At 47.3% G+C, this 15,284-nt stretch overlaps 1 protein-coding gene across 5 annotated transcripts in view; it reads left to right on the forward strand.

Moving 5' to 3' along the window:
• Window positions 1-15,284, forward strand: part of zgc:109889 (uncharacterized protein LOC553542 homolog) — a 62,945-nt gene that overhangs the window by 22,852 nt on the left and 24,809 nt on the right. For 3 of the 5 annotated variants that reach the window (XM_036957728.1, XM_036957724.1, XM_036957726.1), the window contains exons 2-3: window positions 13,103-13,242; window positions 14,293-14,427. In XM_036957728.1, the coding sequence (XP_036813623.1) occupies window positions 13,110-13,242; window positions 14,293-14,427 (268 nt within the window). In that variant the 5' untranslated portion in view covers window positions 13,103-13,109. Of the gene's footprint in view, window positions 1-12,954; window positions 12,998-13,102; window positions 13,243-14,292; window positions 14,428-15,284 lie in introns of all 5 variants that reach the window. The other 2 variants (XM_036957725.1, XM_036957729.1) reach the window with 2 other exon arrangements.

Below are 15,284 nucleotides of genomic sequence, written 5' to 3' on the forward strand. Positions count from 1 at the left end.
CTTTCGGCCTCGCTAACGCTCCAGCTGTCTTTCAGGCATTAGTCAATGATGTCCTGAGAGACATGCTGAACATCTTTGTTTTCGTTTACCTTGACGATATCCTGATTTTTTCACCGTCACTCCAGATTCATGTTCAGCACGTTCGACGTGTCCTCCAGCGCCTTTTAGAGAATTGTCTTTTTGTGAAGGCTGAGAAGTGCACTTTTCATGCCTCCTCCGTCACATTTCTCGGTTCTGTTATTTCCGCTGAAGGCATTAAGATGGATCCCGCTAAGGTCCAAGCTGTCATTGATTGGCCCGTCCCTAAGTCACGCGTCGAGCTGCAGCGCTTTCTCGGCTTCGCGAACTTCTATCGTCGTTTCATCCGTAATTTCGGTCAGGTGGCAGCTCCTCTCACAGCCCTTACTTCTGTCAAGACGTGCTTTAAGTGGTCCGTTTCCGCCCAGGGAGCTTTTGATCTCCTCAAGAATCGTTTTACATCCGCACCTATCCTTGTTACACCTGACGTCTCTAGACAGTTCGTTGTCGAGGTTGACGCGTCAGAGGTGGGCGTGGGAGCCATTCTTTCTCAGCGCTCCCTCTCTGACGACAAGGTCCACCCTTGCGCGTATTTTTCTCGTCGCCGTCGGAACGTAACTATGATGTGGGAAACCGCGAACTGCTCGCCATCCGCTTAGCCCTAGGCGAATGGCGACAGTGGTTGGAGGGGGCGACCGTTCCTTTTGTCGTTTGGACTGACCATAGGAACCTTGAGTACATCCGTTCTGCCAAACGACTTAATGCGCGTCAGGCGCGCTGGGCGCTGTTTTTCGCTCGTTTCGAGTTCGTGATTTCTTATCGTCCGGGCTCTAAGAACACCAAGCCTGATGCTTTATCTCGTCTCTTCAGTTCTTCAGTAGCCTCCACTGACCCCGAGGGGATTCTCCCTGAGGTGCGTGTTGTCGGGTTGACTGTCTGGGGAATTGAGAGGCAGGTAAAGCAAGCACTCACTCACACTCCGTCGCCGCACGCTTGTCCTAGGAACCTTCTTTTCGTTCCCGTTCCTACTCGTCTGGCCGTTCTTCAGTGGGCTCACTCTGCCAAGTTAGCCGGCCACCCTGGCGTTCGGGGTACGCTTGCTTCCATTCGCCAGCGTTTTTGGTGGCCCACCCGGGAGCATGACACGCGTCGTTTCGTGGCTGCTTGTTCGGTCTGCGCGCAGACTAAGTCCGGTAACTCCCCTCCTGCCGGCCGTCTCAGGCCGCTTCCCATTCCCTCTCGACCGTGGTCTCACATCGCCTTAGATTTTGTCACCGGACTGCCTTCGTCAGCGGGGAAGACTGTTATTCTTACGGTTGTCGACAGGTTCTCTAAGGCGGCTCATTTTATTCCCCTTGCTAAGCTTCCTTCTGCTAAAGAGACGGCACAAATCATCATCGAGAATGTTTTCAGAATTCATGGCCTTCCGTCAGACGTCGTTTCGGACAGAGGTCCGCAATTCACGTCTCAATTTTGGAGGGAGTTTTGCCGTTTGATTGGGGCTTCCGTCAGTCTCTCTTCCGGCTTTCATCCCCAGTCTAACGGTCAAGCAGAACGGGCCAATCAGACTATTGGTCGCATCTTACGCAGTCTTTCTTTTCGCAACCCTGCGTCTTGGTCAGAACAGCTCCCCTGGGCAGAATACGCCCACAACTCGCTTCCTTCGTCTGCGACCGGGCTATCTCCTTTTCAGAGTAGCCTCGGGTACCAGCCTCCGCTGTTCTCATCTCAGTTCGCCGAGTCCAGCGTCCCCTCCGCTCAGGCTTTTGTCCAACGTTGCGAGCGCACCTGGAAGAGGGTCAGGTCTGCACTTTGCCGTTATAGGGCGCAGACTGTGAGAGCTGCTAATAAGCGTAGAACTAAGAGTCCTAGATATTGTCGCGGTCAGAGAGTTTGGCTCTCCACTCAGAACCTTCCCCTTAAGACAGCTTCTCGCAAGTTGACCCCGCGGTTCATTGGTCCGTTCCGTATTTCTCAGATCATTAATCCTGTCGCAGTGCGACTTCTTCTTCCGCGATATCTTCGTCGCGTCCACCCGGTCTTCCATGTCTCCTGTGTTAAGCCCGTTCTTCGCGCCCCCGCTCGTCTTCCCCCCCCCCCCCCCCATCCTTGTCGAGGGCGCACCTATCTACAGGGTCCGTAAGATTTTGGACATGCGTCCTCGGGGCCGTGGTCATCAGTACCTAGTGGATTGGGAGGGGTACGGTCCTGAGGAGAGGAGTTGGGTTCCCTCTCGGGACGTGCTGGACCGTTCGCTGATCGATGATTTCCTCCGTTGCCGCCAGGTTTCCTCCTCGAGTGCGCCAGGAGGCGCTCGGTGAGTGGGGGGGCACTGTCATGTATTGTCATGTTGTGTCTTGTTTCTGTCCTTTCTCTTCACCCAGTCTCCCTCTGCTGGTCGTACTAGGTTACCTTTTCTTCCCCTCTTTCTCCCAGCTGTTCCTTGTCTTCTCTGACTACCTCGTTCACCCCTTTTCCCACCTGTTCCCTTTTTCCCTCTGATTAGGTCTCTATATCTCTCTCTGTTTCTGCTTCTGTCTTTGTCGGATTCTCGTTTGTGTTACTCATGCCTGAACCAGACTATCGTCATGTTTGCTGCAACCTTGTCCTGTCCTGTCGGAATCTGCCGGTCCATCTGAGCCTACGTATGTTTCGTTATTAAAGAAACTCTGTTTACGTTAATTTGCTTTTGGGTCCTCATTCACGCACCTTAACAGAAGAATCCGACCAAGAATGGACCCAGCGACTTCGGATCCTCTCCACTCAGCCGTCGAGATCCAGGGAGCGATGCTAGGCAGACACAAGCAGGAATTGTCTGCTGCTCGACATGCCGTTGAGACCCTGGCCACCCAAGTCTCCAACCTCACAGAACAGGTTCACCATCTCCGCCTCGATCCACCGGCCACTTCCAGGGCTTTCGAATCTCCGGAGCCCAGAATCAATAACCCGCCGTGTTACTCTGGGGAGCCCACTGAATGCCGCTCGTTCCTCACCCAGTGTGATATTGTGTTTTCTCTCCAGCCCAACACTTACTCCAGGAGCACTGCTCGTATCGCCTACGTCATATCTCTCCTTACTGGACGGGCTCGTGAGTGGGGCACGGCAATCTGGGAGGCAAGGGCTGAGTGTACTAACCAGTATCAGGACTTTAAGGAGGAGATGATACGGGTTTTTGATCGATCTGTTTTTGGGGAGGAGGCTTCCAGGGTCCTGTCTTCCCTATGTCAAGGTAATCGATCCATAACAGACTACTCTATTGAGTTTCGCACTCTTGCTGCCTCCAGTGGCTGGAACGAGCCGGCTTTGTTCGCTCGTTTTCTGGAGGGTCTCCGCGCAGAGGTAAAGGATGAGATTCTCTCCCGGGAGGTTCCTTCCAGCGTGGATTCCTTGATTGAACTCGCTATTCGCATTGAGCGACGGGTTGATCTTCGTCACCGAGCTCGTGGAAAGGAGCTCGCGTTCTCCGTTGCCCCCCTCTCCGCATCACTACCATCTTCCTCTGCCGGCTCGGGTGCTGAGCCTATGCAGCTGGGAGGTATCCGCATCTCGACTAAAGAGAGGGAGAATCACCAACCGCCTCTGTCTCTATTGCGGTTCCGCTGGTCATTTTGTCACTTCATGTCCAGTAAAAGCCAGAGCTCATCAGTAAGCGGAGGGCTACTGGTGAGCGCTACTACTCCTGTCTCTCCTTCAAGATCCTGCACTACCTTGTCGGTCCATCTACGCTGGACCGGTTCGTCAGCTTCCTGCAGTGCCTTGATAGACTCTGGGGCGGAGGGCTGTTTTATGGACGAGACCTGGGCTCGGGAACATGACATTCCTCTCAGACAGTTAAGGGAGTCCACGGCCTTGTTCGCCTTGGATGGTAGTCCTCTCCCCAGGATTCAGCGTGAGACGCTACCTTTAACCCTCACTGTCTCTGGTAATCATAGCGAAACCATTTCTTTTTTAATTTTTCGTTCACCTTTTACACCTGTTGTTTTGGGCCATCCCTGGCTAGTTTGTCATAATCCTTCTATTAATTGGTCTAGTAATTCTATCCTCTCCTGGAACGTCTCTTGTCATGTGAAATGTTTAATGTCTGCTATCCCTCCTGTTTCCTCTGTCTCTTCTTCACAGGAGGAGCCTGGTGATTTGACAGGGGTGCCGGAGGAATATCACGATCTGCGCACGGTGTTCAGTCGGTCCAGGGCCACCTCTCTTCCTCCACACCGGTCGTATGATTGTAGTATTGATCTCCTTCCGGGAACCACTCCCCCCCGGGGTAGACTATACTCTCTGTCGGCTCCCGAACGTAAGGCTCTCGAAGATTATTTGTCTGTAGCTCTTGCCGCCGGTACCATAGTCCCCTCCTCCTCTCCCGCCGGAGCGGGGTTTTTTTTTGTTAAGAAGAAGGACGGGTCCCTGCACCCCTGCATAGATTATCGAGGGCTGAATGACATAACAGTGAAGAATCGTTATCCGCTTCCTCTTATGTCTTCAGCCTTCGAGATCCTGCAGGGAGCCAGGTTTTTCACTAAGTTGGACCTTCGTAACGCTTACCATCTCGTGCGCATCAGGGAGGGGGACGAGTGGAAGACGGCGTTTAACACTCCGTTAGGGCACTTTGAATACCGGGTTCTTCCTTTCGGCCTCGCTAACGCTCCAGCTGTCTTTCAGGCATTAGTCAATGATGTCCTGAGAGACATGCTGAACATCTTTGTTTTCGTTTACCTTGACGATATCCTGATTTTTTCACCGTCACTCCAGATTCATGTTCAGCACGTTCGACGTGTCCTCCAGCGCCTTTTAGAGAATTGTCTTTTTGTGAAGGCTGAGAAGTGCACTTTTCATGCCTCCTCCGTCACATTTCTCGGTTCTGTTATTTCCGCTGAAGGCATTAAGATGGATCCCGCTAAGGTCCAAGCTGTCATTGATTGGCCCGTCCCTAAGTCACGCGTCGAGCTGCAGCGCTTTCTCGGCTTCGCGAACTTCTATCGTCGTTTCATCCGTAATTTCGGTCAGGTGGCAGCTCCTCTCACAGCCCTTACTTCTGTCAAGACGTGCTTTAAGTGGTCCGTTTCCGCCCAGGGAGCTTTTGATCTCCTCAAGAATCGTTTTACATCCGCACCTATCCTTGTTACACCTGACGTCTCTAGACAGTTCGTTGTCGAGGTTGACGCGTCAGAGGTGGGCGTGGGAGCCATTCTTTCTCAGCGCTCCCTCTCTGACGACAAGGTCCACCCTTGCGCGTATTTTTCTCGTCGCCGTCGGAACGTAACTATGATGTGGGAAACCGCGAACTGCTCGCCATCCGCTTAGCCCTAGGCGAATGGCGACAGTGGTTGGAGGGGGCGACCGTTCCTTTTGTCGTTTGGACTGACCATAGGAACCTTGAGTACATCCGTTCTGCCAAACGACTTAATGCGCGTCAGGCGCGCTGGGCGCTGTTTTTCGCTCGTTTCGAGTTCGTGATTTCTTATCGTCCGGGCTCTAAGAACACCAAGCCTGATGCTTTATCTCGTCTCTTCAGTTCTTCAGTAGCCTCCACTGACCCCGAGGGGATTCTCCCTGAGGTGCGTGTTGTCGGGTTGACTGTCTGGGGAATTGAGAGGCAGGTAAAGCAAGCACTCACTCACACTCCGTCGCCGCACGCTTGTCCTAGGAACCTTCTTTTCGTTCCCGTTCCTACTCGTCTGGCCGTTCTTCAGTGGGCTCACTCTGCCAAGTTAGCCGGCCACCCTGGCGTTCGGGGTACGCTTGCTTCCATTCGCCAGCGTTTTTGGTGGCCCACCCGGGAGCATGACACGCGTCGTTTCGTGGCTGCTTGTTCGGTCTGCGCGCAGACTAAGTCCGGTAACTCCCCTCCTGCCGGCCGTCTCAGGCCGCTTCCCATTCCCTCTCGACCGTGGTCTCACATCGCCTTAGATTTTGTCACCGGACTGCCTTCGTCAGCGGGGAAGACTGTTATTCTTACGGTTGTCGACAGGTTCTCTAAGGCGGCTCATTTTATTCCCCTTGCTAAGCTTCCTTCTGCTAAAGAGACGGCACAAATCATCATCGAGAATGTTTTCAGAATTCATGGCCTTCCGTCAGACGTCGTTTCGGACAGAGGTCCGCAATTCACGTCTCAATTTTGGAGGGAGTTTTGCCGTTTGATTGGGGCTTCCGTCAGTCTCTCTTCCGGCTTTCATCCCCAGTCTAACGGTCAAGCAGAACGGGCCAATCAGACTATTGGTCGCATCTTACGCAGTCTTTCTTTTCGCAACCCTGCGTCTTGGTCAGAACAGCTCCCCTGGGCAGAATACGCCCACAACTCGCTTCCTTCGTCTGCGACCGGGCTATCTCCTTTTCAGAGTAGCCTCGGGTACCAGCCTCCGCTGTTCTCATCTCAGTTCGCCGAGTCCAGCGTCCCCTCCGCTCAGGCTTTTGTCCAACGTTGCGAGCGCACCTGGAAGAGGGTCAGGTCTGCACTTTGCCGTTATAGGGCGCAGACTGTGAGAGCTGCTAATAAGCGTAGAACTAAGAGTCCTAGATATTGTCGCGGTCAGAGAGTTTGGCTCTCCACTCAGAACCTTCCCCTTAAGACAGCTTCTCGCAAGTTGACCCCGCGGTTCATTGGTCCGTTCCGTATTTCTCAGATCATTAATCCTGTCGCAGTGCGACTTCTTCTTCCGCGATATCTTCGTCGCGTCCACCCGGTCTTCCATGTCTCCTGTGTTAAGCCCGTTCTTCGCGCCCTCGCTCGTCTTCCCCCCCCCCCCCCATCCTTGTCGAGGGCGCACCTATCTACAGGGTCCGTAAGATTTTGGACATGCGTCCTCGGGGCCGTGGTCATCAGTACCTAGTGGATTGGGAGGGGTACGGTCCTGAGGAGAGGAGTTGGGTTCCCTCTCGGGACGTGCTGGACCGTTCGCTGATCGATGATTTCCTCCGTTGCCGCCAGGTTTCCTCCTCGAGTGCGCCAGGAGGCGCTCGGTGAGTGGGGGGGCACTGTCATGTATTGTCATGTTGTGTCTTGTTTCTGTCCTTTCTCTTCACCCAGTCTCCCTCTGCTGGTCGTACTAGGTTACCTTTTCTTCCCCTCTTTCTCCCAGCTGTTCCTTGTCTTCTCTGACTACCTCGTTCACCCCTTTTCCCACCTGTTCCCTTTTTCCCTCTGATTAGGTCTCTATATCTCTCTCTGTTTCTGCTTCTGTCTTTGTCGGATTCTCGTTTGTGTTACTCATGCCTGAACCAGACTATCGTCATGTTTGCTGCAACCTTGTCCTGTCCTGTCGGAATCTGCCGGTCCATCTGAGCCTACGTATGTTTCGTTATTAAAGAAACTCTGTTTACGTTAATTCGCTTTTGGGTCCTCATTCACGCACCTTAACATTCTCAGAATAAGGAGAGTTTGTCAGATGGATACAGAGAGGTAGAGAGAGAGAAAGTGAGATAAAGGGTAATGGATGGACTGATGGGTGGATCCTAAAGTGGACGGACAGCCAGACAGGCCTCAAGGTTAAAGGGATGACTAGACTAGAGGGTGTGTGTGTGTGTGATCTACTCTTCTGAGTGACCTCGATACTGTCTCTACACATTACTCACACTCTGGGCACACACACCTGCGGCATTACTCACGTCGAGTAAAGATATCCCTCTATCTTATACACACACACAGGCTCCAACCCTCTAGGTAATGGGGATATACCCACTCAAGGGCAATATGGGGTGGGGGTGGTAGTGGGGTGTTATGTTATTCAGTTGTAATGTTTTTTTTAGAGAGAGAATTTTGTTTACAGGGAAAGCCTAATGCTTACAAACATACATACATGCATGCATGCAGTTGAAGTCGGAAGTTTACATATACTTAGGTTGGAGTCATTAAAACTCGTTTTTCAACCACTCCACAAATGTCTTGTTAACAAACTATAGTTTTGGCAAGTCGGTTAGGACATCTACATCTACTAAGTATTTTTCCATCAATTGTTTACAGACAGATTATTTCATTTATAATTCACTGTATCACAATTCCAGGGGGTCAGAAGTTCACATACATTAAGTTGACTGTGCCTTTTAAACCGCTTGAAAAATTCCATAAAATGATGTCATGGCTTTAGAAGCTTCTGATAGGCTAATTGACATAATTTGAGTCAATTGGAAGTGTACCTGTGTATGTATTTCAAGGCCTACCTTCAAACTCAGTGCCACCTTGCTTGACATCATGGGAAATCAAAAGAACTCAGCAAAAAAATAATTATAGACACCATTCCAACCATGAAGCACGGGGGTGGCAGCATCATGTTGTGGGGGTGCTTTGCTGCTGGAGGGACTGGTGCACCTCACAAAAGAGTTATCATCATGAGGTTGGAAAATTATGTGGATATATTGAAGCAACATCTCAAGACATCAGTCAGGAAGTTAAAGCTTGGTCGCAAATGGGTCTTCCAAATGGACAATGACCCCAAGCATACTTCCAAAGTTGTGACAAAATGGCTTAAGGACAGCAAAGTCAAGGTATTGGAGTGGCCATCACAAAGCCCTGACCTCAATCCTATAGAACATTTGTGGGCAGAACTGAAAAAGCGTGTGCGAGCAAGGAGGCAGACAAACCTCAAACTGACACTTACTTTTGATTTTGACCCCCCCCCCCCCACATTATTCAATTTCTGTTAGACACATGTCTGTGGAACTTGTTCAGTTTGTCTCTCATTTGTTGAACCTTGTTATGTACATACAAATATTTACAGATGTTAAGTTTGCTGAAAATAAATGCAGTTGACAGTGAGAGGATGTTTCTTTTTTAAACTGATGTTACACATTAATGTACTGAAATAAGTAGGACACGTGACATCGAAGGAAAAAAAGACTTCATATCGGAGTTGTCTATTCGAAGACTTTATATCGGAGTTGTCTATTCATAGTATGAGGCTAGTATAGCGTCTCTCTCCATTGAAACATGCGGTTGACGTCAACAAACCAAATTGAATATTCAAAAATAGATTACAATAATGAGATGTATCCACCAAGACAATTTACCATTCTCTCCCAAAATACATAATCCAGGAGGAACCTCTTGATGGGGCTGCCCATATCGGCAGACTGTGATATGGCCATTTCTTGGAGAGTCTTCTTCCCCTTCAGGAGACTGTCAAATATGATGACAACACACCCCAACGGGTGCTGCTGGGCAGCTTCAATGTGGTGCTATTATTCTTCTCACTTTGCTTGGTGAGGTAGATTGCTGCTATAACTTGATGACCCTTCACATACCTAACCATTTCCTTGGCTCTCTTGTAGAGTGTACCCATTCTTTTCAGTGCCATGATGTCCTTGAGGAGCAGATTCAATGCATGAGCAGCGCAGCCAATGGGTGTGATGTGAGGGTAGGACTCCACTTTAGACAATGCTGCGAACATGGCGGCTGCTTGGTCTGTCACCAGTGAAAATACCTTCTATGGTCCAAGGTCATTGATGTCTGCCTTTAGCTCATCTGCAATGTAGAGACAAGTGTGTCTGTTGTCCCTTGTGGCTGTGCTCTTGTTGAATACTGGTTGAGGGGTGGAGATGATGTAGTTAATTATTCCTTGCCCACGAAGTCTGCTTTCTCTATGATTTGCTTGACCTTCACTTGAACTATGTTGAACTCTGCATCCAGCAAATTAGTAGACAAAGCATGTCTGGTTGGAGGAGTGTATGCTGGGGGAAGAACATTCAGAAATATCTTCCTATACACTGCCTGTGACCATCAGAGGTGAACCAGTTGCATACACAGCTCGAGCAAGACATTCACCAGCATTTCTCTGACTACGTTCTTCCATTGAGTCAAAAAAAAATATTCTGATTCAGGTAGGACCATGAGCTGTAGCTATCGATAAGGTGTCTGATTCATCATTTTCTCCTCGAATAGAAATAGAGGGTCCTTTGTCAGAGGTTGTTTGTTGTGAGTTTGAGGGAACTTTATGCACTTGGCCAGATGATTCTGCATCTTTGTTGCATTCTTCACATATGATTTGGTACAGTATTTGCAAATGTACACATATTTTCCTTCCACATTAGCTGCAGTGAAATGTCTCCACACATCAGATAGTACCATGGAATTTTCCTGTAAAAATTAGGGAAACATAGTTAACATCTTGGATAAAACGTTCCCGTTTTAAACAAGATATTTTGTCACGAAAAGATGCTTGACTATGCATATAATTGACAGCTTTGGAAAGAAAACATTCTGACGTTTCCAAAACTGCAAAGATATTGTCTGTGAGTGCCACAGAACTGATGCTACAGGCGAAACCAAGATGACATTTCAAACAGGAAGTGCCCCAGATTTTGAAGGTGCTGTGTTCCAATGACTCCTTATATGGCTGTGAATGGGCCACGAAGGAGCTTAGACTTTCTGTCGTTTCCCCAAGGTGTCTACAGCATTGTGACGTATTTGTAGGCATATCATTGGAAGATTGACCATAAGACACTACATTTACCAGGTGGTCGCTTGGTGTACTCCGTCGCAATTATTACGTAATCTCCAGCTGCAGTACTTTTCCGTTTGCTACTGAGGAGAAACCCAACTGCCACGAATGATTTATCATTGAATAGATATGTGAAAAACACCTTGAGGATTGATTCTAAACACTGTTTGCCATGTTTCTGTCGATATTATGAAGTTAATTTGGAAAAGAGTTTGGCGTTGTAGTGACTGAATTTTGGGGGGTTTTTCTTAGCCAAACCTGACAAACAAAACGGAGCGATTTCTCCTACACAAATAATATTTTTGGAAAAAATGAACCTTTGCTATCTAACTGAGAGTCTCCTCATTGACAAAATCCAAAGTTCTTCAAAGGTAAATTATTTTATTTGAATGCTTTTCTTGTTTTTGTGAAAATGTTGCCTGCTGAATGCTAGGCTTAATGCTATGCTAGGCTATCAATACTCTTACACATGCTTATGTAGCTATGGTTGAAAAGCATATTTTGAAAATCTGAGATGACAGTGTTGTTAACAAAAGGCTAAGCTTGTGAGTGAATATATTTATTTCATTTCATTTGCGATTTTCATGAATAGTTAACGTTGCGTTATGGTAATGAGCTTGAGGCTATGATTACGCTCCCGGATACGGGATTGCTCGACGCTAGAGGTTAAAAAAGAAAAAATACAATTCCATGTACAGATAAATAGTTAAGCAGTTAAATTAAACAACTCCTTTTGGTAAGATAAATGTTTTAAAATGAAACATGTATGGAAACAGGTGAATTAACACTCCTCGGTTAGCAGGCTCAAGCAAGCTAAAAACCCACATGGTAGCAAAAACTAACTAGCAGAAATTGTTAACAAGTTAGAAATGATTTAAACACACTTTGCTGTAGGCTACTATTTACTAGTTAACAAAAAAATATGTATGTCGTATAAAATATATTCACCCTACCCAGTATTGTAATCAAAACTTACCAGAAAGCATGTAGTCCTTGGCTCAGACAGTGTAGTAGTATTGGCTCAATAGTGTGCAAGATCTTGAGAATCAGCTGTACATATGATGGAAGAATGCACTGTGCATGCAGAGGGTTGCAATTCCATTGAATTGGGGACAGTTTAACCAAAATGTGCCACAAGACCTAGAATTGCCTAATGTGTATCCCACAAAAAAAGTTTACTGTTTATAGGCTAACTTTTTTTGATAAATGTAAGCAAAATTCCCTGGCTTAACTTCCCATGGAACAATTCCGGAAATTTACCGGAAAGTTTCTGACCCTTTGCAACCCTATGTGAGATGGAGAGAGGACAGACACTATCTGTTAGGATGACAGGCAGAGCTCAATTGGGACAAACCAAACAAACAACCAACACACACACACACACACACACACATAAATAGCGCTCATCATCACTTTTCATTTGTGGCCTGGTTCCCTTTTTCCATCTCAGTTGGAAGGCGGTGTGTGTGTCTCTGTGTCAGTGCTGTGGAAGTCAGCCATTCCACACACACTCCCACACTTCCAAGATAATCACCGTCACAATTACTATCACATAGAGAACTGACATAAATACTTCACACACGCATACATGCTCTCTGTGTCTCTGTGTGTGTGTGTGTGTGTGTGTGTGTGTGTGTGGTGCGTACGTACGTGCGTGCGTACGTGCGTGCGTATATCAAACACACACTGGTCTGACACACATCACACAGTTAAAATCCAAGGGCAGAAGAGGCCATGGACCAAATTCAGAAGAGAGAGAGAGAGGAGCTACAGTTCCATCTCACGTGTAGCTTCTTTGGAGAGGGAGAGAGGGAGAAGAGAGCGTTCTTCGCAGCAGAGTTTTTCCGTATTTTTCTACAAAGACATTGTGCTCCCCTATCATGATAGGTGTGCATCCCAAATGGCATACTGTTCCCTTTCATAGGGCACTACCTTTGACCAGGGTCCATATGGATTTGGTCAAAAGTAGTGCACTATATAGGGAACAGGATGCCATTTGTTACGCGTTCAGGGGCTCTCCTTATTCTGTCCTCTCACCAGTGATAAGACATCCCAGCAGTAGCAGCACAAGCTGTGGCAGTTAACAGTTAACACTGAACCAACCATTCCGCCTCATTGGACCCTGCACAGATCCCAGTTGCACTGACACAAAGCAGCTTGGCAGGCAACTGGTCCCCGGGGGCCTGACACCAGCCCAATATTAACAGAGCCAGTCACCCAGATCAGGTCACTGTCTCTAAGTCAGTGGAGATAGTTATCTCTGTGGCCTACAGGCTGATCAGAAGGCAGTTTGTATTTAGTTAATCGCTGTGGATATCTGATCTGACTGTCTGAGTTGATTAGTGTAATATCATGTCTTCTGTGATGTTCACTTCTGATTTATCCTTTTCCTGTCCTTCTTTTCTCCCTCCCTACTTCTTTCTTCCCTTTGTCTAACTCTCCTTCTACTCTTCCTCTTTTGTCACCCTGTCTTTCCTACTGCCTCTCTCTCTACCACTACTTACAGCTCTCTCTCCATCTCTTCCCCCAGGTGAATCACCATGCCATTGGTAAAGCGCAGTATAGAGCCCAGACACCTCTCTCTCTCTCCCTCCCTCACTTTTTTGTCCATTTCTCACTCTTTCTTGCACTTTCTTCCATCTCTCTCCCCATAGGTAAACCATGCCATTGGTAAAACGCAGTATAGAGCCTAGACACCTGTGTCGAGGTGCAGTACCTGATGGAGTCACCAGTGAACTGGAGTGTGTTACCAATAGCACCCTCGCTGCCATCATCAAACAGCTTGGTAGCCTCAGTAAGTGTGTGTGTGCACGCGCGCAGGGGGCGGGGTTGTTATTTGTGTGAAACAAACATATCAGTGAAGGGCAGGAGAGAGAGATAGGAGCATGGTTTAAACATGTGAGGCCATGATCCGTGCGCCTATTGGAAATCCATCCATCTCCTCACTGGTCTGTGCCTCCTAGGGTTATCCTGATCTCCTATAGACTTATCCTGTATGCTGATCAGGTCTGCTGTAGAGGTTGAGATGGGAATAGATTAGCTTGACTTTCTGACCCAGACACCTGCAGATAATAATAATGGACACTTACCAGTAGGCTGACTGTTGAAGCTAATACAAATTGCCAGTATTTGTGGCTCTACATTCACCCAGCTTTGCCCTATGGCTTCTATGGGAAAGCAGCAATATCTAAGGACTTTGTGTCTAAGGGGGTATTATTTATTTAATAAATTGGAATAATAGTCTGTTAGTCATGCCAGTAGCCTCTACACCAGTGGTTGCTAATGTGTCCACTTTGGGGTAGAATCCCTTGCGTAGTAAAGTAAGTACACCTTGTTATTGTGGTCTAATGGTATTCCTTTGACAGGGAAGCTTCATTAGACTAAAAGACAACTCCGACTTCCACCTCTCCACCCTAGAGACAATGACTGAAGTGCACTTGAGTGTGCTTTGAAACCACCTTCACTCAGTGTTAGACTACATTATTGATGTGTGGTACAATATGTATCAGTGCTATAACAATGATAAGTCCTTATATCTAGTCAATAACCTGACATAGCACCCAGCGATGTTACAGTAGGTGCTGTTTTAATTTATATTGTTATATATATATATATATATATATATATATATATATATATATGCAGTGTCCCTTGATAAGGTGTGTGTACACACTGTGGAACAGGCAGACTATAATGCATTGTTTTCTGCTGGATGTCAGACAGCAGCTCTGCAGGGGGCACAGCACCCTATAGAGAAATTTATATAGAGACTATAGAGAATTCCTGCCCATTGATTAAGGTGTGTGTGTTATCCTGTGTACCAATGTGTCTCTTCCTCCTGCAGGTCGTCATGCGGAGGACATCTTTGGAGAACTGTTCAATGAAGCCAACAGCTTCTACATGAGAATGAACAACCTACAGGAGAGAGTAGACATACTGGCTGTCAAAGTCACACAGCTAGACTCCACCGTGGAAGAAGGTGTGTTTTCATCTTAGTTTGTCACCTGACAAAGTGTGTTGGTACATGGGGTAAAGCATAGCAGCAGCAACATTTCACCTACAGCCGCTTCACTGAGTGAATGGAGCTCTCTATCTGTTTTGCTGCAGTGAGGTTTTCCCCAGTGCTGGTGTGATTGAATGCAGCCACTCTGTCTTTGGTGGAATTTGGAATGTGCATATCATTGGTAAATGCTAAGTGGGATGCTTGTGACGACTCAACTCTGACGTCACCCCATTGAAGTTAAAATGTTAAAGTAAGGGTTATGGTTAAGGTTAGGGTTTAGGGCAGGGTCGTCCCAAGGATCCCACAGGATCCCACTGAGCATATGATCTATACACTCTTGATTGAATGTGTATTGTGCAGTCCCACATAAAAAAGACTACAGTTTAATATAAAATACTAAATTACTTAGTATAAAATTCTCTGTTATTGTGGAGTATACTGTGAAATACTATACTACACACTGCAGTATTCCTCAATCGTGTTGTGCTTACTACATAATTTTGTAGTATACTGTAGAATATTATACTCCACACTGTAGTATCCCTTGATCGTGTAGTGCTTACTATAGTATTATTTTAGTGTACTGTAGAATACTATACTACACAATGCCCTCTCCCACCTGGATAAGAGGATCACCATAGTGCCCTCCAAGCTCATCACTAAGCTTTCCTCAAAACACTATAGTAAATACTATAGTATATAAATATAGTAATACTACAGTATACTATAGTATTTTATTTCATGTGGCCTGCTACAGTGGTGTGAGCTGTACTGTGCCTTAGCTGCAGAGGAGTAGTGAAGTGACCCAGCTTTTCTTAGAGATTCAGGAGGGA

This window comes from Oncorhynchus mykiss, chromosome 21, assembly GCF_013265735.2.
Source record: "Oncorhynchus mykiss isolate Arlee chromosome 21, USDA_OmykA_1.1, whole genome shotgun sequence".
NCBI classification, from domain to species: Eukaryota; Metazoa; Chordata; class Actinopteri; order Salmoniformes; family Salmonidae; genus Oncorhynchus; species Oncorhynchus mykiss.